At 42.6% G+C, this 22,755-nt stretch overlaps 1 protein-coding gene across 3 annotated transcripts in view; it reads right to left on the bottom strand.

Annotated features, from left to right (window-relative positions):
- The window catches only part of NPL (N-acetylneuraminate pyruvate lyase), a 40,160-nt gene that overhangs the window by 5,644 nt on the left and 11,761 nt on the right, over window positions 1-22,755 (bottom strand). For 2 of the 3 annotated variants that reach the window (XM_015475252.3, NM_001045978.1), the window contains 8 exon segments: window positions 22,295-22,382; window positions 18,546-18,603; window positions 10,439-10,514; window positions 8,834-8,926; window positions 7,745-7,893; window positions 7,065-7,111; window positions 4,372-4,456; window positions 101-140 (listed from right to left, as the gene is read on the bottom strand). In XM_015475252.3, coding sequence (XP_015330738.1) covers window positions 101-140; window positions 4,372-4,456; window positions 7,065-7,111; window positions 7,745-7,893; window positions 8,834-8,926; window positions 10,439-10,514; window positions 18,546-18,603; window positions 22,295-22,382 — 636 coding nt within the window. 3 annotated transcript variants of the gene reach the window in all.

Genomic DNA, 22,755 nt, shown 5'->3' with positions numbered 1-22,755 from the left:
GTGTCTTGCATCTCCTGCATTGGCAGGTGGATTCTTTATCACTGTGCCACCTGGGAAGCCTCCAAACCCTCCCGAGTAGCAGACAAAGAGGGAAACTTACCTAGTTTGACCACAAAGTTGATAAATCTCTGAATACAAAACTGGAAAGAAACAAACAAATCTACAGTCAGTATTACTGAACCGTGGTAACAATTTAAAGAATTTGGAGGTCCAATTACAGAAACCTCAAACCAAAGGTCCACACATCTTATTTTTCTGTAGGTCTGACTGAATGGAGAAAAACAGCCAAGTGAGGATGGTTGAGATCCATCTCGGATAACGTAGGATCTTTCTGTATATATAAGCTTTATGAATCGAGCCCATGAAGAAAAGAAGCTCCAATGAAGGAACTGTTCTATACAGAGTTAGGGTGGGGAAGGCAACCTCTACCCATCTAGGCTACCTAGGTAAGCTAACCAGCTAGTGTGGTTGTTTCCAAATTGGGGTGCTCTAACTTCTGGATGACTTTACAAGACACCTTGGGGACACTTGGCCAAGGCTGATTTATGGAAATCAACTTCTAGATACTCAAATTCCATAAGTGCTATTTCTAAAATTGATCAGAGAGAGGATTTACACATAATGGAGGTGTAGATTGTCCTTTTCCATTTTCCCTTTCACAGTCCTTCTCCTACTTTTGAAAAAATAAAGACATACCTCCTATATCACTGCCTTGGGACACCTCTTGGAATCAAATAAAGGAGCAAATCAAATGTTCAAATGTTGGTATTGGCATCCACAAAGAGAGCTGACAGAGTGATTCCTCTAATTAATGAATAACAAGTCCTCTTAAAAATCATAGGGTTTTCAATTTTTTCCTTTCAACATTGCTTTTAATGTTGTGATTCACACTGTCAGTTGAAAATCATTAAATGATCAAGCATTCTGTGATCTGTGGCATATGACTCAAAAACTGCTTAAAGGACTGAGTGACACTGCTTCTTCCATTCTTATCTACTAATATATATGATCATGCTTTCACAGCACTTATTTCTATAAAAACAAAAACCAGAAATAGTATTGATGCTGAACTGTAACTCATTCTAGCATTAAAGGATATTCATCCCCAAATTCATGAAGCAATTCTTAGAAAAAGAGATCCCCATCCATCTCACGATTTTCAATAGAGATGTATTTTCAATAACATTTGCTTTTTGTGTTGTTTTACTCAATTGTATGTGTGTGTGTGCATGCTTACTCATTCAGTCATGTGTGACTCTGTGATTCCATGGACTGTAGGTTGGCAGGTGCCTCTATCCATGGGAATTCTTCCAGGCAAGAATACTAAAGTGGGTTGCCATTTCCTACTAAAGGGGATCTTCCCCACCCAGGGACTGAACCAGTGTCTCTTGCATCTCCTGCATTGCAAGGTGGATTCTTTAGCATTAGAATGTGCTTTAGCATTAGAATGTGGCACCTGGGAAGCCCTTAATCAATTGTATACAAGCAACAAAAAATTCAATGCAGATTAAAATTTGAATACCAAGAATGTATATGCATATGTTCTTTTTTTCCTGACAAACTACGGCACATTACGTTCAAAAGTCTCTACTTTGCTTCTCTTCTAAGCTTTTATTTCCTATCACACTATCCAACTTTGTCTTAGCTTGGTGCTCAGTGGAAATAATTTAATCAAACCATTCATTAATAATGTTAGCTACTCATAATAAAATTAAATATATAAAAAAACAAAAAACCCCAAAAGTCTCTTTGTTGTTGTTTTTTTCTTACACTTAATATATCATAGAGATCTCTTCACATCTGTGCATATAAAACTTTTAAAGGGCTGTAAATAGATCCATTAAAAAACTCAAACACAGCGGTGGGACCTTTCCCTTTAGGCTGTGCCCAGCTGTCTTCTGGGCTTCCCAGGTGGCTCAGCGGTAAAGAAGCCACCTGCCAATGCAGGAGACATGGGCTCGATCCCCGGGTCAGAAAGATCCTCTGGAGGAGAGAATGGCAACCTACTCCAGTATTCTTGCCTGGAAAACCCTATGGACAGAGAAGTCCATGGCGTCATAAAAGACTGACTAAACAACAAGGTATTTAACCATCTCCTTGGGTGGATATGTGAGCTGTTTCCATCTTGTGCTATTATAAACAATGTTATAAGGAATAGCTTTGTATATGCATTATTTCACTTTGTAAATATAATGGGTGGCATTTAAGTCTATGAGAATGAGTAAGTTTAGCCCTAAGTTTTTACTTGTTTGTTTCTTCACTTGACTACAAACTCCTTTAGGGCAGAGACCAGCTTTACTGAAATCAAGTATTCAGTTCAGCCCTTGGTATATTAACAAATAAGTAAATGAGACCCACTCACACTGGCTTTCTGTAAGAAAAAATAGAATGTGATGAACTAAACTCCTTCCCAATAATGTTTTAAGTGAGATGATTTATTTGAGTAGGACTAAAAGAAAAAATGGGATGGAGATGGAAGCTGAGTCAACCCATAAAAGAAACCACTAAATGGAAGGGTCCATCTTGCATCCATTTCATGCCATTCTATGATTTTCCCTCCATTCAGCTCAGAACAGGTTGAAATTTTCAAAAATACTTTTTTTTCTGGGAAACTTTGGAAGAAGAAAATTATAAATGAAAAGAGATGGCATGATTCTGCACAATTCAGACTTCATGCCTTAGTTTAAAACCAACGTCCTGCCAATGCTTAATCTAGGTGACATAGCCTCCTAAGTCCTTACGGTGTTCCCGCTTTCAGCCTCACCTGGTCTGAGGCTGAACAAAGATGAATATTAAATAAGCTGTTTTAAACTTTAAGTAGGAAGTAGATTTAGGCTGGCTCAACGTTCAGGGCTAAAGGCTAAGGATGTATTTTTTTAAATTAACTAATTAATTTGGCTGCGTTGGGTCTGAGTTGCAGCATGCAGGGTCTTGTTTGCATCTTTGGCTCTTTCCCTGTGGTATGGGCTCAGCAGTTGCAGCACGAAGGTTTAGTTGCTCTGTGGCATGTGGGATCTTAGTTCCCCAACCAGGGATCTAATCCACGCCCCCTGTGTTTCAAGGTAGATTCCTAAGGAATGGGCCACCAGGGAAGTCCCAGGAGGGACGTATTTAATCACTCTTGGCAACTGCTTCTTCCTGTTCTCTTCTTGGTTAGAGCTCAGGTCACCCCCTCTAACCCTCAGGATGCTTTGTGGCTTCTGCTCTGTAATTCCTGATTTGCCCTGATGGTGGCCAGTTCAGTTCAGTTCAGTTGCTCAGTCATGTCCGACTCTTTGCAACCCCATGGACTGCAGCACGCCAGGCTTCCCTGTCCATCACCAACTCTCGGAACTTGCTCACACTTATGTCCATCAAGTCGGTGATGCCTTCTAACCATCTCATCTTCTGGCCTTCCCTTCTCCTCCTGCTTTCAATCTTGCCCAGCATCAGTGTCTTTTCCAATGAGTCCATTCTTAGGACAGGATGGTGGCCTGTCCTATTCTAAAGATCCCTTATCTGAGCTTACTGGAACCAACCACCTGCTCTGATCTTGCTTATGCCTTTCATTCCCACCCATTTTTTTTTTTTTGGCTACTCCTCTTGGTCACTTCTATGATCCTGAAAGTTCCTAGACCTCTCAGGGCCTCCAGAAGTTACTCTGTTGTGCTGACTCTTTCTTTCCACCTTATTCTGTTTACCTAAAGTATACACACTACCAGCTGCTGTGACTGGTTCTAGCCTTTGGTGAGGCTCTTCCTTTTCTAGACAGCGAGGCTGTCCTCCCTGTAACATTAACAGCAGCCACCATTTCCCCCAGGGGTCTTCCCTAAGACACACCAGTTTCTGATGCTTTTCTCTTCCTGTTTCAAAGTTGGTGTCTTCCTTTGCATCACCTACTTAGCTCTTGTTTCCTGCCTGGTGATAAAGTTCTCAGCAACATTTCCAGGGCAAAGGAGACTGACCTGCTCTGATTTTGGATAAAGTCTCCTGTTTTTGGGTCACCAGCTTCATAGTTTCTTTATATACTCTGGTGACTCAAGTGTCAAGTTCTCAAGGGCATGGCATGTGGTCACTTACCCAGAAACCCATCACTATTATTTCACAGTCATAAAAACACTTTGAGTGTAGATTAAAAATAAGATCATTTCTAGGAGGAACAGAAAGGAGTCATTCCCGTATGGGGCCTGTCCTGATTAGACATGTAGGGAGTGTGGACAATGGGGCAGATTTGGTTTTAAACAAAAAAAAAAGACAGGAAATACAGAAAGAAGCAGCTGGGCAATTTTAAAGAGGACAGGCATGGTAGGAATGCTGATGAGAGAGAATAAGAATTCTCAAGTGGGAAAGAAAAAAGGCTGTGATTTCTAAGGAGGGAAAAAGAAAGCTAACCTGATGGTTCAGAGCTGAAGAGAAGTCCTTTCGTTCAAAAGCCTCCAACATCTGCTTTGTCTTTTTTCCCAGGTAGTTATAGGTACTAGAAAGAGAAAACAGCACATACTGTAAGGTCAGTAACTCAGCGGGAAGACCCAGCTCTGCAAACCCCTCTGAAGCTTAAAAGGGAAAAATATACCAAGCCTTCCAGAAGCCTATTTTTGGGCCCTAATCTATTAAAGCATCAGGTGTCTTTAGTTCTGAATTTTCCAGCAATACTAAGCAGTGCAGAGGAGGCAGAGAACACTAAAGGGAATGAAGAAAAGGGAGGAAAAATACAAAAAGGGTAGAGTTGGAAAAAAGTGAAAGACAGAGGTATATTTGGCAAAGAGTGACTGAGGGCAACACCTGACCCAGGGCACACACAGAGGTGCAATGCTAGATAAGAACTGTGGATTTAAAAAAAAAGAAAAGAACTGTGGATAAAATGCAATGTCTAAAGTACATCCTAGAAACCTTAAGCTGAGGAACAGGGTGAATGGAGCACCACAGTAAAAGGGGAAAATCCTAGCAGATTACCTCAGTTCTTTGTCAGGTTACATGCTACCTAGAGACTAGTTTCTAATAATAATATGAATACTGATTATAATAATAATATGAGAGACCTCTCATTGACTATTATATTTCACTGCCTGACATAAACCATGTCTGATCCTCCCAAAATCCTGTGAGGGAGATGTGGTCTCCATTTCGCCGTGAAGATGCTATGCCTCAAAGAAAGGCTACAGAGTTGTCAAGAAGGTTTTCCTTCCCTTTGTACCGCCTTCTATCACACTTCAACAAAAACAGAGATGAGAGTTATTTGATCTGATAAGATGTTCTTGCCATCTTAAAAAAGAAACTCTAACTCTACCAATAGTACCTTAGACTAATCACTGGATTCTTAGAGAAACCAGCAAGGCAGGCGTTTCTTGAAATTCAGAACAAGGATGTTTTCCCAGCTTCTCATACAGTAACTCAGGATCAGAGAAGGGTTTTATCTTTTTGTACTGGGAACAGCATATTGTTGGTACTTCAAACATGTAGTCCCTGGAGTCCATACAAGGGATTCCAAGACTGTGAAGTTCATATTTTCTCCCAGTAATAAAATAGGGAAGAATAAAATATAATTGCTGAGGTAAGTTACTTGCAGACGTGAAACACTGGAGTTCACAATATGTTACATGAAGGTCTCAGGGGTCTTGGAATGTTGATCATGATTAAGAAGAAATGAACTGTAACCAAATGTACTTTGCCTTCAGATTATGTTGACAGAATAAAAATGCCTAGTATGAAGGTCAGAAAAAAAAAAAAAGTCTAAAAAGAACTTCCATGGTCAGCAGATCCAGGCATTCAGGCTTCCTCAGTATAAATGGCCTGTGTGACAATGGTTGTTTCAGGCATCCTGGCTCGATGAATGAGCCATTAAGATTATCCAACTCAACTACTCTTCATCAAAGGCATGCTCACCAAGATATACTATGAGTTTTCACTTTGCTTCCCCTGTACTTTTCCCACAGGGGGAAAAATACACTTTTAGTTAATAGAAATAGTTCAATCTGCTTGCAGGCACATTTCTAATGAATTAGGTTAACATGTGCAGTGGACATGCTCAATCGAATGTCCCAGGGCCTTTTGCTGAGTAGACATCGGGCCACATGATTCTGCCCTCCCAGTTGCAACTGATTGGGCTTTAGGTGGACATCTGACTTGGCAGTGCTATCTAGTGACAGCCTGAGATGCCCCAATCAGGCACCATGACTGGCCACACACATGCTGAAGCAGAGAAAGCCCGTCTGGAGAGAAGGGAGATAGAGATACGTCCAAAGACCACAGATGGAGAACAGTCTGCAGTTGAGAGCTTTGCAGTTTTGGGTTCTCATCTTCTCTGAGACCTCACTGCACTCCCTCCCCTTGGGGTGGATGAAATTTCTCAGTATTTTACAATAACTTACCTTCTTTCACATAAGCTAGTTTGAAGAGTTTTCTGTGATTTGTAACCAAGTAATTTCTGACAAAGAAGTTCTATGCACACTTTCAGCTTGTGTGTCTCACCTCTAACTGCAACAGCTGCTTCGTAAAACAACGACTGAGTCACTAACAAAGTGTTACGTGAAGGTTAGTCCTTCAGTCATGTCCGCCTCTTTACGACCCCATGGACTGTAGCCCGTCAGGTCCTCTTTCCAAGGAATTCTCCAGGCAAGAATACTGGAGTGGGTTGCCATTCCCTTCTCCAGGGGATCTTCCCAACGCAGGAATCAAACCCAGGTCTCCTGCATTAGAGGAGGAGGAGGTAAGAACTTGCTGTTCCCAGTACAACAAGATAAAACTTCTTTGATCTGAGTTATTGTATGAGAAACTGGGAAAACATTCTTGTTCTGAATTTCAAGAACCTCCTGCCTTGCTGGTTACTCTAAGAATCCAGTGATTAGTCTAAGATACTGTTGGTAGAGTTAGAGCTTCTTTACCATCTGAGCTACCAGGGAAGCCCACCAAAGTGCTAAGCACTACTTAATTCATTTTCACTGAGAATGTGGCAAAGAAGGGCAACTTCTCTTAGAAAAGGTTTACATGCAAGAAATACAACTACTCAGGTGACAAATGGCCCTGGGGCGGGGGGGGCGGGGCGGATTTTACAGTTATAATCACTGGGGAAAACGAGTCCTGCTTACCTGCCCACCGCTCCAGTTGCTCCCATCACCAGAGCACTTAACAGTTGCTGATCAGAAACAAAGATTTTCTTCCATTATGTTTTGACAGATAAAAATATATACTTTGTAAAATATAAACATCATTGAACATACTCTACATAATTACATTCAACTTCTGCTTAATGACAGTTTTTTTTTTTTTTACTATATATTCTTATAACTTTTATCAATAAATGTGTGCAGTGTTTGCAAGGAATAGTCACATAAAGCAGTTTTCTGCCCATTACCCTAGTTCCCCATGCTAGAGAGTGACATCCAAATTGCTGTTAGCCAATAATACAAATACTGTTCAGTAACCTATTGAGTTATTTTATTATAATGGACAGAATTCTAAGATGGCCTACATGATCTCCGTTTGTTACTGTTACCCCCTAAATATGTCCCTTTCCCTGAGAGTGGGTGGGACCAATAACTTGCTTCTAACAGATTATGGCAAAAACCTCATCATGAGGCTATGATAGACTTTTTTCAGTTTTATTAAGGTATAAATAGCAAATAAACATTTAAAATTAAAAAAAAAACAGAAACAAAGAACATAATTACTATGATGAAAAAGAAAAAGAGTTGCTACTGTATAAGCAGCTACATCAATTGTTTGGGAGGGAAACTAACCAGCTGGGACATGCCAGGAGGTGACTTACCTCATCCACCCCAAAAAGGAAAGCAAACTGTCGCTGGCGATTCTGATCCACACACTGCCCGAAGTCTAAGAGATCCGTGTCACTGAATTTCAGCCCTTGGAAGCTGGGGATCTTATCCTGAATCCCATCCAACAGTTCCTCAGCACGAACTGTTCAAAGCAATAAACATCTTGTTCACCTGTACACCCCCGGGAAGTATCAGAGGACACCCCATCTAGCCCCATACATCTGCACGGAGCTGCCAGGAGCTGCTCTCAGCTGCAACTGGCTGCAGATTGAACATAACCACTTGCCCTTGCCTCCTCGTTCGTCTGTACTTGTCAAATTATAGATCTAAATCTTCTGTTCCTTGAACAATAGATGGATATTTATAAAGTGCAACTTCAGTGTTTTCTTTTAAAGAAGTTAAAAGGAGCAGAATTTTAAAAATAGCCTCCTAAGAAATTTCATCTATCTGTAACAGTCTTCACGCTGGAGAAGTACGATAATGATGACAGAAAAGCTAGAAGAAAAGTGAGAAGAGATCAGAGTACCTTCCTGTGTGCCAGGCACCGAGTATGTGGTAGGGTACAAAGCCGACTGTCCTAGTGGGGTTTGCTAGCTGTATCTTCCCATGTAAGAAGGAGGGGTGTGTGACATAGACACAAGGCGTCTGCTAGAAGTGCCTAGGGGCCAACGTGTCTTTCATACTTAAAATATTCCATTTAAGGTAGTGCAGATGACTGATAAGGACGGACATTTTATTCTCCCCCAGCCGTGCTGGGTATTGCGGCTCCCAGACTCTAGTTGCGGTGCATGGGCTTAGCTGCCTAGTGGCATGTTGGATCTTAATTCCCTAAAAGGGACAGAACCCACGTCCCCTGCTTTAGAAGGCAGATTCTCAACCACTGGACCACCAGGGCAGTCCCAGGCTGCCTTAGTTTTGATGAGTGACTTATTTTGGAGCAGTTGGAACTATCTCAGTCAATAGTCTTGTGCTTTTGTGACATGGGGTGGGGTGGGATGGGATGGAGTGTGGGAGTTTCTTAGTGAAATAGGGTACAACGTGAGGGCTAAAGGGAGGGAAACGTGGAAAGAGGCAGTACTTACTCTTCACCCCGGTCAAGGCAGGGATGTGATAGTAGTAAAACGGCAATGCAGGGGCAGCAGCAGCCACTTCTTTTAGGAAATTAATTAGGACATCTGAAAGAACAGCAGGAAAAGTCATGGTGTGAACAGGTGTAAAACTGCCTTTCCCCAGGGAAAAACGAGCCACCGAGTGACATGCAACCATCTATTTCGGAGGCTGAAAATTCTTGACCATGCTTACTATCTCTGAGATTGCTACTGCAATTCACTTCATGCAAAGTTTTGTTTTCCTCTCTCCAGAAGGGCCAAAATAAGAGGTTCACTTTCCTACTATACTAAAATACTAACAAAAAACTGGTGCAAATCTTCCCACATACTAAGAGAAGTCATGAAATACTCTTACAAAAACCAGGAGCCCATCAAACAGGATCCTCTTCCTCTTACCCAGCAGGCTAAGTGTGATCAGTGAATAGTAAAGACTTTGCATTAGCATCAGAATAAAGTTGTAATTGAGAAAATCCTACAACAAAAAGATAAAACAACATCTGCTCAAAATGGGAAGACATGAAAGTAATGGCACATTTCAACCAGAGTTTGGTACTTTTCCCCTTTGGAGAGAAATTTATATTTTTCAGAAGAGAGTTCAGTTTGGTTTACTGAAGAACTGGGGTTTCCTACATCCTCCAATTTGAGCTTCAACAACAATTTCACTGCTGTTTATATAGATATTTATGATAAACAAATCCAGCAAGACTGCTTACACTTGGATGCCACTGAATAGTGGGAAAAGGAATCCAACGTACTTCATCTGAATGCTGTGATAAATGTTTTTTATCTATGATAAATATTTCTGACGAAATTATGCATTATTTTTTTTTGTCTTTTATGTAAAGTATTTATGCAAGAAAAATGAAAAACCATGTTAAAAAACTTTTAAAATATTCATTCTAAATTTCTGAATTGTAATATTTAAATTATTTATCTATATTAACAACTATTTTCTCTCTACCAATAAATATTTATTTAACTGCATGCAAATAACATCTTGTGTTTTTAATCCTTTTACATTTGTATTGTATTTTTGCTAATCAAAAGAATTAAAAGGACTCAGTACACTTGGAAACCACAAATAGTTTCCATAGAGAAAACAAGAACTTGATATTTTGAAAGCAATGGATATTTCTGTGAAATCTTTTTTCCAGTTCATCTGACTCACTTGAATAGTACATGTAGTCTCAAAATGCCCATCACTTATATTCCTCTTTTTTTTTTTTGGAGAAAAATGGTCTCACGCTTTGCCATGTAACTCTGACTCTACACAACGGATTGGACAAGAAGTGGACACCTGACCCAAACACAGGCACCTGTAGGTTGACCCCAGGCTTGGTGAATGACCTAATCAGATTACTTGGCAAAAGAGCCAAAGTCCTTTGATGGAGTCTTTTCTCCTGTGGATCCAGGAAGTCTGAAAATTCCGGAGAACTATGCCATGGCAGTTTCATGCCGTGAGACCCTTCACGGCAGTTCATAGGACTTTACTTTCATGAGTTAAATACAAGCATTTGGAACGACGGCATAAAGAAATGGAACATGTGTGGCATTGTGTGTTTAGACCTATCTACCTACCTTTGTTCCATGGCTTGAGAAAGAAAGGTGCGATGACAGCGATGCCGTCGGCTCCTATTTCTGCTGCATGTTGGGCCTTTAAAAGAAGAAAGACCATTGGTCACAGTTCCAGTGTGGGTGAGTGTGGGGGTTTCTCCACACCAACAAGCAATTCTCAAACACCAGCTGGGTTTCCTACAATTCAAGTCAACTCTGACACTGTCTATCTGGAGATGGAGTCAGCTTCCACGAGTTAAGGACTCAGTCCCATAAGACCAGCCTCCTGTGCTTAGTTGCTCATTCAGGACCAACCCTTTGTGACCCCATGAACTGTAGCCCGCCAGCCACCTCTGTCCACGGGGATTCTCCAGGCAAGAATACCACCCTCACATCAAATGCCATGTTATCCTGTGCTCCTGACCTACGGGCTGTAGACTGGAGGTGTCAATGCCCCCTCCAAAGATCAAATAATTTGCTAAGGTGGCTCACAGAACTCAGAGAAACGACTGAGGAGACCACTGTCTACTTTATATATATATAAAGTAGGATATGACTCAGGAACAGCCAGATCAAAGAGTTGCACAGGGCAAGGGGCGGGTAGGGCACAAAACTTCCACATTGTCTCCCAGTGGACATCTCCCACATCCTCCCCAAATCTCTACATGTTCACCAAACTAGAAATCCATCCTTTGGTGTATTTAATGAGGTTTTACTACATACGCATTATTGGTTATATCATTGGCCATTGGTGACTGGTTCAAATTCCAGCCCCTTTCCCTCCCTGCAGGGACAGAGCTGAGAATGAAAATTCCAACCCCTTAATTCACTGGCTTGGTGTTCTTGGCAACCAGCTCCCAACCTTAAGTGCTTTCCAAAAATCACCTCATTAACATAACAAGAGACACTTTTATTGTTCTCATCTCTGGGAATTCCAAGAGTTTTAGGGGCTCTGTGCCAGAAATGGGACAAAAACCAAATACATAAGATCTTATGGAAAAAACCAAATGCTTTTTTGGCCAATTCAATCTATTTCTTGTTATAAATCACAATATCACAACTCTCCTGAGTAAGAGATTTATTATATTCACCTCTAACTTAGATACTAGAGGTTAACAACAGACTTTTCAAATTTGCCAGCTGATGTACCACTAGAGTGGGAAATTAGCCATATTTAATAATGTCATTACCAGGAAAATCCCAGGTTGCAAAGTAGAGACCTTTGGAGGAGGTGAGCTGTGTTATTTAACTTGAACCTTCCAAGGCTTTGTCACTACAAAAAAAAAACTTGCTATGGAGACATGAGCAGTTTGTTTTGATAAACTATAACTGTTCATGATAGAGAAACTAGCAAATGTCGTTGCTCTTCCAGTGTTCAGCCCGTTGGATAACACCGACTTTCCTCTCCAAAGATACAATAGTCACATTTCAAAATTTATATTACAGATTGGAAATGTTAGGGACAGGGTAAAAGGGACAAAGCAGGTGACTAAATAGTTAATGCCACTAGTGCATTATAAGTAGACAAAAAATGGGAGACCTCTGTAAGTTAATGATTACTCCAGAAAGCAGGTTTGCTTGTCCACAAAACCAAGCATGCTTGCTTTGCAGCAGAAGCATGAGACATGACCCAAACAATAAAACAATTGCAACAATAGGAAAGAGCTGGACACGACTGAGCAACTGAATAACAACAATCCTAAGACCTACGCCATGCCCAGTGAGCTCAGTTGTTAGGACACACTCTTTGCACCCATGAAAAACAATAATTTGTGTACCTAGCTTGACCATGAAGGGATAAAAAAACTCCCCTGCCCAACCTGAAGGAGGAACTGATGTTGGAAGCATGATGTCTATTCAAGAAAGACAAAGAAGGTCTTCTCCCCCTCCCCACTTCTCTTCTGATTATAAAACTATAGCCCGGTAATCTCTCGCCCACTCTCTTGTGTAAGCCTCACAAGCATCCTATTCGAATAAATCACTTCTTAGCTATCATTTTGCCTCTTGCTGAAATCTTTCTGCACTGAGACATAAAGAACTGGAGCTCTTCGGAGTACCCTTCACGCCATCCTGAAATGCCACAATGGTTTCAGCAAGGCAGTTGGGAAAGTTTGAGTAGAAAGATAATACACATCACAGAAGATAGAGTGCTACTCTTCTGATGTTTTCTCACATTATCTCATCAAAAATGAACATTTCTTCCCACTGAGCCCTCATAACTTTTTTTGTATGTATTTCGAGTAGAGTACCTAAGCCTACCACACTGTAAGATAGTTGCATATGGTTACTGGTCTCCAACTAGAGTTAATTCCCTGAGGGTAGGATGTCAGATCTTATTGACTCTTGTGTTCAGATCAGTCATGGTGCTGAACACATAGCAAGTACCCAGTACCCAGTAGATGTGTGAAACATGCCCCATTACCTAAAAGGGGCATCACATTAACTATGGATATCTGTATCTAATAGATGTGATTAACTTTCTGCAGAAGTAAAGCAGAAGAGTCAAAAAGAGACTGGAATACAGTCTAAAGACCAGTCAAGGACATTGGACAGAATTTTATTAATAAAGGATTGAAATGAGATATATTTGAATCATTCAGTACACTGTTTAGGACAAGAGTAGTGGGGTAACCTTAGCTGAAAGGAAGGACAAAAACCACTTCATAGATAGTTGATGGCAGGGCCCATTCAGGCATCATCCAGTGGAGACTTATGACTAAGCAGATGCCAATATCACTGTCTCTTTGGCAAGATTATCCCACGGCAGGGGATTAATCTTTATGCTAAGATTATCTTTATATTATTCTAGTATTGAGTCCAATGAACAACATTGGCTCTCATGTCATGATATGACAATATTTTAAAATTTACGAGACCCAGGTTCGGTCCCTGGGTTGGGAAGATCCCCTGGAAAAGAGAATGGCCGCTCACTCCAGTGTTCTTGCCTGGAGAATCTCATGGACAGAGGAGCCTGGTGGGCTACAGTCCATGGAGTCTCAAAGAGTCAGACATGACTGAGCTAACTAACACCTCTTCCATCGGAGAAAACGGCAATTGAAAGGAGAAGGGGGAGAAAAAAGATTTCCTCCACTACACTACCTTACTTGAAAGACTGACTGTAGGAACAACAAATCAAAAAGAATAAATTAAGTTTTCAAGTTCAGATTCTAGGCTTACTAAGCAATCATTTAGTAATGCCTTCACTTGTGGCTTGCCTAAGAGTGTTGAATTGCAGTTTTGCAAGTATACAGTATGCATCCCATTTCTAAATTCAGTTAATCGGCATTTCTCCAACAGTCCAATGGTTAAGACTCTGGGCTTCCACTGTAGGGGGCACGGGTTCAATTTGTAGTAAGGGAACTAAGATCCCAAATACCACATCAAGGCCAAAATAAATAAATAGACAAATAAAAACTTAATTAATTCATTCAAATAACAGGAAATAGAATCAAACAGGGCTTCCCAGGTGGCGCTGGTGGTAAAGAATCCACCTGTCAATGCAGGAGACGCAGGAGACATGGGTTGGATCCCTGGGCCAGGAAGATTCCCCTGAAGGAGGGCCCGGCAACCCACTCAAGTATTTTTGCCTGGAGAATCCCACGGACAGGGAAGTCTGGCAGGCTACAGTCCATGGAGTCGCAAAGAGTCGGACACAACTGAAGCGATTTTGCATTCATGCTGCTGCCGCTGCTGCTAAGTTGCTTCAGTCGTGTCCGACTCTGTGCAACCCCATGGACGGCAGCCCACCAGGCTCCCCCATCCCTGGGATTCTCCAGGCAAGAACACTGGAGTGGGTTGCCATTTCCTTCTCGATCAAACAAAACCCACAAGAAGATGCTGGAGTTAGATCGGGTCATTGTGCTCCCTGGAATTAAAGCATCAAAGTTATGTGGACAATGTCTCTGCCATTTCAGTAAACAGTGTTTCGGCCAAACTGCCATCAGCTGCTGCAGCCACCAGGTCAGTGTGCCCTGAGGAGAACTCAGGATGGAGAAAAACATGCATATCAAAGGAATGGTTTCGATAAGCCTGCATGCACTTTCCCATACAAAGAAAAGCACTAAAGTAATTAACTTGAAATGTATTTTTGTGATAAGCTATAGTCTTTTGGGAGAAGGCAATGGCACCCCACTCCAGTACTTTTGCCTGGAAAATCCCATGGACGGAGGAGCCTGGTAGGCTGCAGTCCATGGGATCGCTAGAGTCAGACACGACTGAGCGACTTCACTTTCGCTTTTCACTTTCATGCATTGGAGAAGGAAATGGCAACCCACTCCAGTGTTCTTGCCTGGAGAATCCCAGGGATGGGGGAGCCTGGTGGGCTGCCGTCTATGGGGTCGCACAGAGTCGGACACGACTGAAGCAACTTAGCAGTAGCATAATCTTTTGATGTTCAACTACATGGTTTATTTTTGTTTTTTTCAGCCAGAAACTCCTACATATGCAGATTCTTCCCTTGCCTCTTTGGAACAGTCCCTCAGAGCTAGCTGAGTGGCTGTACCCCAGGCCCCAGTCCTTAGTTAAGGACGCTGATTAAAATATAATTCTTGCCTTTTAGACTGCACATTTTTTTCAGTCAACAGTTAACTGACAGCAGTCCAGTCTACGATACCTCTGGGCTTTCTTTACTTACTCCATTCACAAAGGCTTCAAAATCACCACACCATTTACTTTTCTGCTAGCAACTTTCAACTCTTTCCTCCCTCACCACAGTTTTACTCCACCTAACCTGCTCACCTCTAAACCCAAAGCAATGTAACTCTGCATTTTTGTTCCTATGTTCTAACTGAAGAGTGTACCTAGAAGAAAATTTCCACAGCTGTGTTGAGTGGTGATGGGACAAACTGAAGACTTACAACTTTAGTTGGTTTTTAGCACCACTAGGGCAATCCCTTTAAAAAAATTTAATTACTTTAAATTTATTTTTCAAAATTGTGACTTAGAAAAATGCAACACTGGGAATTCACTGGTGGCCTGATGCTTAGGATTCCAGGATTTCATTGCTATGACCTGCATTCAATCTTTGGGTGGGGAACTAAGATTATACAAGCTGCACAGTGAGGTTTAAAAAAAAATCTTAACTATTTTTAAGTGTACAGTTCAGTTCTGCTAAATATATTCACATTGTTAAGAAACATCTATAGAACTTATTCATCCTGCAAATCTGAAACTTGTGGAAGGAGTTGTCAATAGGAACTTTATTTTGTACCTTAGGGCTCCATCCTGTTAAATTGTGAACTGTGCTGACCCTGCTGACAAAAACAAAAAAAAGCAGCAGCAGCAGCTATCTGTTAAGAAAGGCATCTTGGGGCAATGTGCAGAAATGTGCCTTTACTGATAATAAGTGAGACACACTTGTTTAGTCCCTCAGTCGTGTCCAACTCTTTATGACCTCATGGACTGCAGCACAGCAGGCTTCCCTGTCCTTCACTGTCTCCCGGAGTTTGCTCAGACTTATCTCCATTCGAGTCAATGATGGCATTCAATCATCTCATCCTCTGTCACCCCTTTCTCTTTCTGTCTTCAATTTTTCCCAGCATCAGGGTCTTTTCCAATGAATTGGCTTTTTGCATCGGGTGACTAAAGAGTTGGAGCTTCAGCTTTAGCAACAGTCCTTCCAATGAACATTCAGGGTTGATTTCCTTTAGGATTGACTGGTTTGATCTCCTTGCTGTCCAAGGGATTCTCAAGAGTCTTCTCTAGGACCACAGTTCGAAAGCATCAATTCTTCAGTGCTCAGCCTTCTTTATGGTCCAACTCTCACATCCATACATGACTACTGGAAAAACCACAGCTTTGACTAGACGGACCTTTGTCTGCAAAGTGATGTCTCTGCTTTTTAATATGCTGTCTAGGTGTGTAATAGCTTTTCTTCCAAGGAGCAAGCATCTTTTAATTTCCTGGTTGCAAGTCACTGTCCGCAGTGATTTTAGAGCCCAAGAAAATACAGTCTATCACTGTCTCTATTTTTCCCCATTTATTTGCCATGAAGTAAAGGAGATCAGTCCTGGGTGTTCTTTGGAAGGACTGATGTTAAAGCTGAAACTCCAATATTTTGGCCACCTCATGCGAAGAGTTGACTCATTGGAAAAGACTCAGATGCTGGGAGGGATTGGAGGCAGGAGAAGGGGATGACAGAGGATGAGATAGCTGGATGGCATCACTGACTTGATGGACATGAGTTTGGGTGAACCCCGGGAGTTGGTGATGGACAGGGAGGCCTGGCGTGCTGCAATTCATGGGGTCGCAAAGAGTCACACACGACTGAGCGACTGAACTGAACTGATGGGACTGGATGCCATGATTCTAGTTTTTTGAATATTGAGTTTTAAGTCAGCTTTTTCACTTTCTTTTTTCACCTTCATCAAGAGACTCTTTAGTTTCTCTTTGCTTTCTGCCCTTAGGGTGGTATCATCTGTGTATCTGAGACACATTTGACCAGTCAATAAATTGTAACCGAAAAAAAAAAAAAAGAAGATATAGACCTCCCAATCAGAGCTCTTGGCAAGTAACTTATGGAAACTAAGTGTATTTCTCTGTTTCCCTTTAAAAACTCCTGCCTTTTGGTTCCCAGAGGGGCACTGTTCTGGTGGCTGCTGGAATCTGCGCTCCCTGAATTGTAATTCTAAGACCCCAAATAACCATGAATTTGTTTTCTATTGTCTGTGAGTTTGTTCCTGTGTTGTAAATAAGTTCATTTGGGTATCATTTTTTTTAGATTCCACATACAAATTTGACATACTTCATTTAGTATGATATTCTCCAGGTCCATCCATGCTGAATTAACAGATACATACTACTTCCCACAAAATAGATAAGCAACAAGGACTACTGTATGGCACAGGGAACTTGTAATAATCAGTATCTTGTAATAATCTATAATGAAAAAGAATCTGAATAGATATTCTTTATATTTATATATACGTCTGATCCAATTTGCGAAAGAGAAAACACAGCTGCATCACTTGACGTTTATAGTGACTCAGACAGGCTGCCCGGCTGTAGTTTGTGCTCGTTTGACAGTCAGCTAACACCTAAGTAACCTCAATCTCAAGACTACTAAGTTCTACCAAGGTCTATTTGAAATTAATCCAATCAGAGATTTAAGTAAATGTCCAGGGAATAAAATTTAAGGTTCAACCAAACAATAGAATTCTGAAGGTAATAACTGCTTCATCTAGATGTGTGTGTGTGTGCGTGTGTGTGTATCTCTGTATGTGTGTATATATAAAACTGCATCACTTTGCTGTATACCAGAAACTACCACAACACTGTAAATCAACTATACTTCTATTTAAAACAAGATCTCAAATAAATGTATGTCTTTGTTTTATAGCCTGCTGCTTTTTCTCAGACAACAAACTCTATTCCCATTAAACGACTCTTCTTTCCCCCTCCCACTAGTCCCCAGTAACCACCATTCTAATTTCTGTTCACGTGGATTTGACTACTTTGGATACCTCATAACATAAGAGGAATAATACAGTATTTGTCCTTTAGTGACTGGGGTGCTTCACTTAGCACAATGTCCTCAAGGAGGTTCATCCATACTGCAGCATGTGACAAGATGGATTTGCTTCAATATTGAATAATATTCCATTGTATGTATATACTATATACCACCTTTTCTTTATCCATTCATCCATCCACGGGCATCTAGGTTGCCTCGACCTCATGAACAGTGCTGCTATAAACACAGGTGGGGGCAAGCTTCTTCTGTCTGAACTTTCTCTTCAATTCTCCAGGCATTCATTCTCAGTTTTTACCACTTCTCATGTCTGAACACTCACTCCATCTCCTTTAGGCCCAGCAGATGGTCTTGCCTTTTACTTCCCAGAGAAAACTGAGGTTGGCTCAAGTTAAGTTCCTTACCTGCAAGCCAGATAGCTCCATACCCATCCTTACTTTGCCCAATAGAATAGGTGCCTCTGTCTCCTATTTGACGCTCTGCTACAGCAGTTATCACCTTGGGCTGCTCTCTTCATAGCTCCGTGCTGGCTTCCCTGAGGTCCTAGACCTTATATGCACCAGCATAGCATCCAATAGTTAGCAAAAGTGATACTGACTTTAACTCCAGCATAAAGATGGAGGTCCCTCAACTGGTCTCTCCCAGATGGACCCACATACATACCAGTTCTTGTGACTCCTTCAAGCTCAAGGCTCCCACATGAATTACTATCTGATCCAACCTGCAAAAGAGAAAACTCTGTTGCATCACTTGAGGTTTACAAAGGGCTGTGCTACTCTGGTTTGTGCTGGTTTTACCAGTTAGCTAATATCTGGCTAATCTCACTCTTAAGACTAGTGAATTCTACTGTGGTCTACTTATAATTAACCTGATCAGGGATTTTTTAAAAAGTCCAGGGAATATAATTTAAGATCCAACCAAGCAATAGACTGATGTTGAAGCTAAAACTCCAATACTTCGGCCACCTGATGTGAAGAGCTGACTCATTTGAAAAGACCCAGATGCTGGGAAAGATTCAAGGCGGGAGGAGAAGGGGATGACAGAAGATGAGATGATTGGATAGCATCACTGACTCAATGGACATGAGTTTAAGTAAACTCTGGAAGTTGGTGATGGACAGGGAGGCCTGGCGTGCTGCAGTCCATGGGGCCACAAAGAGTCAGACACGACTGAGTGACTGAGCTGAACTGAAGCAATAGAATTTTGAAAGCAGTAACAGATTAATCAACACTTGAGGACTTGTTTTGACTATGCCTTGTTAGAGATTCTGCATTTGATGGTGACGGTATACATGCAGATAGGTGTAAAACTGAGATATTTTGGGTTGGAGATAAAAATAAAGAGGTTCCTTAAGGCGTACATCCAGGAATCAGTCCTATAAGAAACGAACTTGCTGCAAAAAGTTTTTTCCTATCTTGAAAGTCCTCAGGATTTGGCCATGGAAAAGGTTTTCTCTGAGACCCCAGTGTTCATCTTTGGATGTGTGCCACAGGGTCCCTGGGGAAGAAGCCACACTTAGACTGGTCCTCTGTGGGTAGGATCAGTAAGACTCAGCTGTAATTCAGTCATGCTGGTGAGTCTTCCAGGGACTCTGAATGACACACGTGCCGCTCTCACGGGATGGAGACATGTCATCCCCATTGAGGCCTGAGCACTGAGCGCTCCCGTCATCCTTGACTTGTGCTGTCTTAGGTAAAATGGGATCTCACTGCGAAGTCCTGTGATCAGGTTTGCATTTGTAAAGGATAACAGAAGATTTCTGAAAGGAGAAAAGGTGGCTGGCTTTTTACCCTCACCAGCAGCTTTACTGCGTGACTCCCTTAAACCTTTTACTACCCCATCTCCTGGCTTAGGTTAAAACAATCATGCATTTCCTTCTCTCCACCAGGCTGCTGACTCTGTGGCTTTAGTACAAACTTGCAGTTTCTCAATTCAGGAGGAAAAGACTCCCCAAAGTGTTCTAGCCGCCATGACTTACTTCGTTTTCCAAGTCCCTGCAGAGGCTGCTCCAAGTCTTGACTTTTCACCTCAAGCTCTAAATTCTACCCCACGACCCCTTTTTCTTGGCAGATGTCCTTGCTCCTCGCTTGCAAGGCACCAAAGATAAAGGCAGTCTGCACAGACTCCCTTTTCCTCCTCCTCACCTCTGTGCTTAGCAGTGTCCCCTTCTGAGTGTTCCTCCCAGCTTCTTACTGTCTCCTAGAGCTACTCTACCTACATTTGGTTTTATTTCAAGCCCCGCTGAGATCTTCCATCAAAGGCGTCGGTTCTCCACTCTCTTTATCTCTTCTCCAATGGCACTGTCCTTTCAGCATGGAAATGTGTTTAAGACTTTCCTACTCTGAGAGAAATAAACTACCCTTCTTTTAATCTTGGTTCCTCTTCTCTAATCCATTATTCCCTTTCTCCTTCCCTTCATCCCAGCACATTTAAAAAAATAAGTATTTTTAAAATTTATTTCTCTGTGCTGGGTCTTAGTCGCAGTCTGTGCAATCTAGTTTCCAGACTGGGGATCGAACCTGGGCCCCTGCATTGGGAGTTCAGAGTCTTAGCCACTGGACCACCAGGGAAGTCCCCACCTGCAAAGGTTTTTCTGAGTGTGAGAATAAACTACCCTTACAGGTCCCCCTTCCAGGGGTCTGCTGCATTCTACCCCCTCTGCAGCTGCTTCTGTGACAATGAACCGGATGGGCTCTGCTCTCTCTGAGGTCACTGGTTATTTCCTGCCTTCTCAATCCTCCATTCTGCCGACTCTCACAGCATCTAACAGTTATAACAAATGTTATAATGGACATGGCACCCACAGCAAATAATTACAGTGAATTCTTATATAATCCTTAGCACTGTGTCAGGCACTTCTTGGACCCTCACCACCACCTTATAGGATGGGTACTATTAACATTCCAGGCTGATAGAGTACAGGGCGTTTACGACCAGCCTGAGCTCACAGAGCTACCGAGAGGCAGAGCCAGCAGCCGACTCAGGCAGTCTGGCCTTCAAGCCCTGCTCTTAATTCCCACGTTCTCTGGACGCTCTACAAGACCTTGCTTCCTGCAGTGACAGGACTCTCTCCTAATCTCCCTCCAACCCTTCTGAGTGTTTTCTGTCTGGGCCCACTTTACTATCCCCCTGTTTCTGGTGCCTTGCTTTTCTGACCATGCTGGGAGGCACATGGGATCTTAGTTCCCTGACCAGGGATCGAAGCTGCACCCCCGGCAATAGAAGCACAGCTTCCTAAACTGCTGGAACTAGGGAATTTCCTCTGGTGCTTTTCTTAATGTTTACCCTTAGCCTTCCTGTTTTCTCACTCCACCCACGGTCTTTAATTGTTTGGGGCCCAGGATTGGACTGAAAATTAGCTGAAAACTGACAGAAAATGCCTATGTGGACGTTCAAATTTGGCGTACAATTTCAAAGTGCCCGAAGTGCTCCAAGGGCTTCTCAGGTGCTGCTAGTGTTAAAGAACCCGCCTGCCAATCCAGGAGATATAAGAGACTGGGGTTTGGCCCTGGGTCAGGAATATCCCCTGCAGGAGGGCACAGCAACCCACTCCAGTATTCTTGCCTGGAGAATCCCATGGACAGAGGAGCCTGGTGGGCCATGGTCCATAGAGTTGCAGAGTCGGACACAACCAAAGCGACTTAGCACACAGGCAAGGTGCTCTAAAGCCATTTAAGGATTGGAGACTTACCTCCAATCTAAGGCATCGTCAATCACTCCCTCCTCTGATCCCTGTTTACACTATTTATCAGAAGGATCAGTGTTAGTTTTCATGGTCTGACATCTCCACTGGATGGTAAGCAACCTGAGGGCAGAGATCCTGTTTTATATCCCCAGTGCCAGCACAGTGCATAATACACAAAGTAACAACGAATCAAACTTGGTTCATTGCGCCTATTGAATCGATGCAGTTCTATTGGTTTCACTGGGCATGATTGAGTGTTATGACAAAAATCCATCACTGCACTGAAGTTTAGAGGATGCAAAAAGCTCCCTAAGACTATGAGAGGAAGCACCACAGACAGCATGCGGAGTCATGTGCAGAGACAAGACGTGATGGAAGCAACAGGACCCACCCTGAGATGGGAAGGATGCTGAGCAGCTCAGCAGAAGGGCCAGCAGCCAACCACCAGGACCCTCGGCCCCAGATCCAAGGACAGGGAACCCACCCCCAGCAAGGGACTGGCCTGGTAAACAGACCAGAGGCAGTTTCTGGTTACCTGATGGGATCTCTGAGAGCCGGGAGTGTCTTGCTGCCCTTCCACATGGAAAGGAAGGGCGTTCCTCTCTCCACAAGCTGACTTTGGGCCAGACTTGTGGCCGGAAGGCAGGAATGCTGTGTCATCTGAGACAGAGCTACGGTCTCTGCCGCCCTGGCAGATAAGGGTGTTTATCTCGATGGAGCCACTCACTTGTTCTTCCCCTTTGTCACCCACTCCTCTGCGACCTGGCAGCGCTCCGAGATGCTCAGGGACAGGCCTTCTCCTGTCGTGCCGTTCACTGTTCCAAACAGAGAGTCAGTCATGGGGACCAGCTGATACCTGTCATTCCTCCGGCACCAACGCTGGCAGTGCAGGGGCAGAAACCCCTGCTCAAGAGGAAGGGACACGGAGACACACCGAGGAGAGTCTGGAGCCAGTGGTGTGATGCCATGTTTCCATTCTTCACTTCAGACCCAGTCTTTTGTTCATCTTCATCTTATCAAAATGACCAGGAAGGTTAGGCATGACTTGTAATTACAAATCTGTCCTTGTTTTCAGGGATAGAGAGTAAGTATTTTAAATGGAGACAGAGATGACTGCTCAGGTTTCAGGCAAGTCTCCGAACACGCCAGGCAAGTTCTCTATTTGGGTTTAATGGCAGGAAAACCAAT

Source organism: Bos taurus, chromosome 16 (assembly GCF_002263795.3).
Source record: "Bos taurus isolate L1 Dominette 01449 registration number 42190680 breed Hereford chromosome 16, ARS-UCD2.0, whole genome shotgun sequence".
In the NCBI taxonomy this organism is placed as follows: Eukaryota; Metazoa; Chordata; class Mammalia; order Artiodactyla; family Bovidae; genus Bos; species Bos taurus.
The sequence above is the reverse complement of the archived record's forward strand: the minus strand, read 5'-3'. Positions and strand labels throughout refer to the sequence as shown.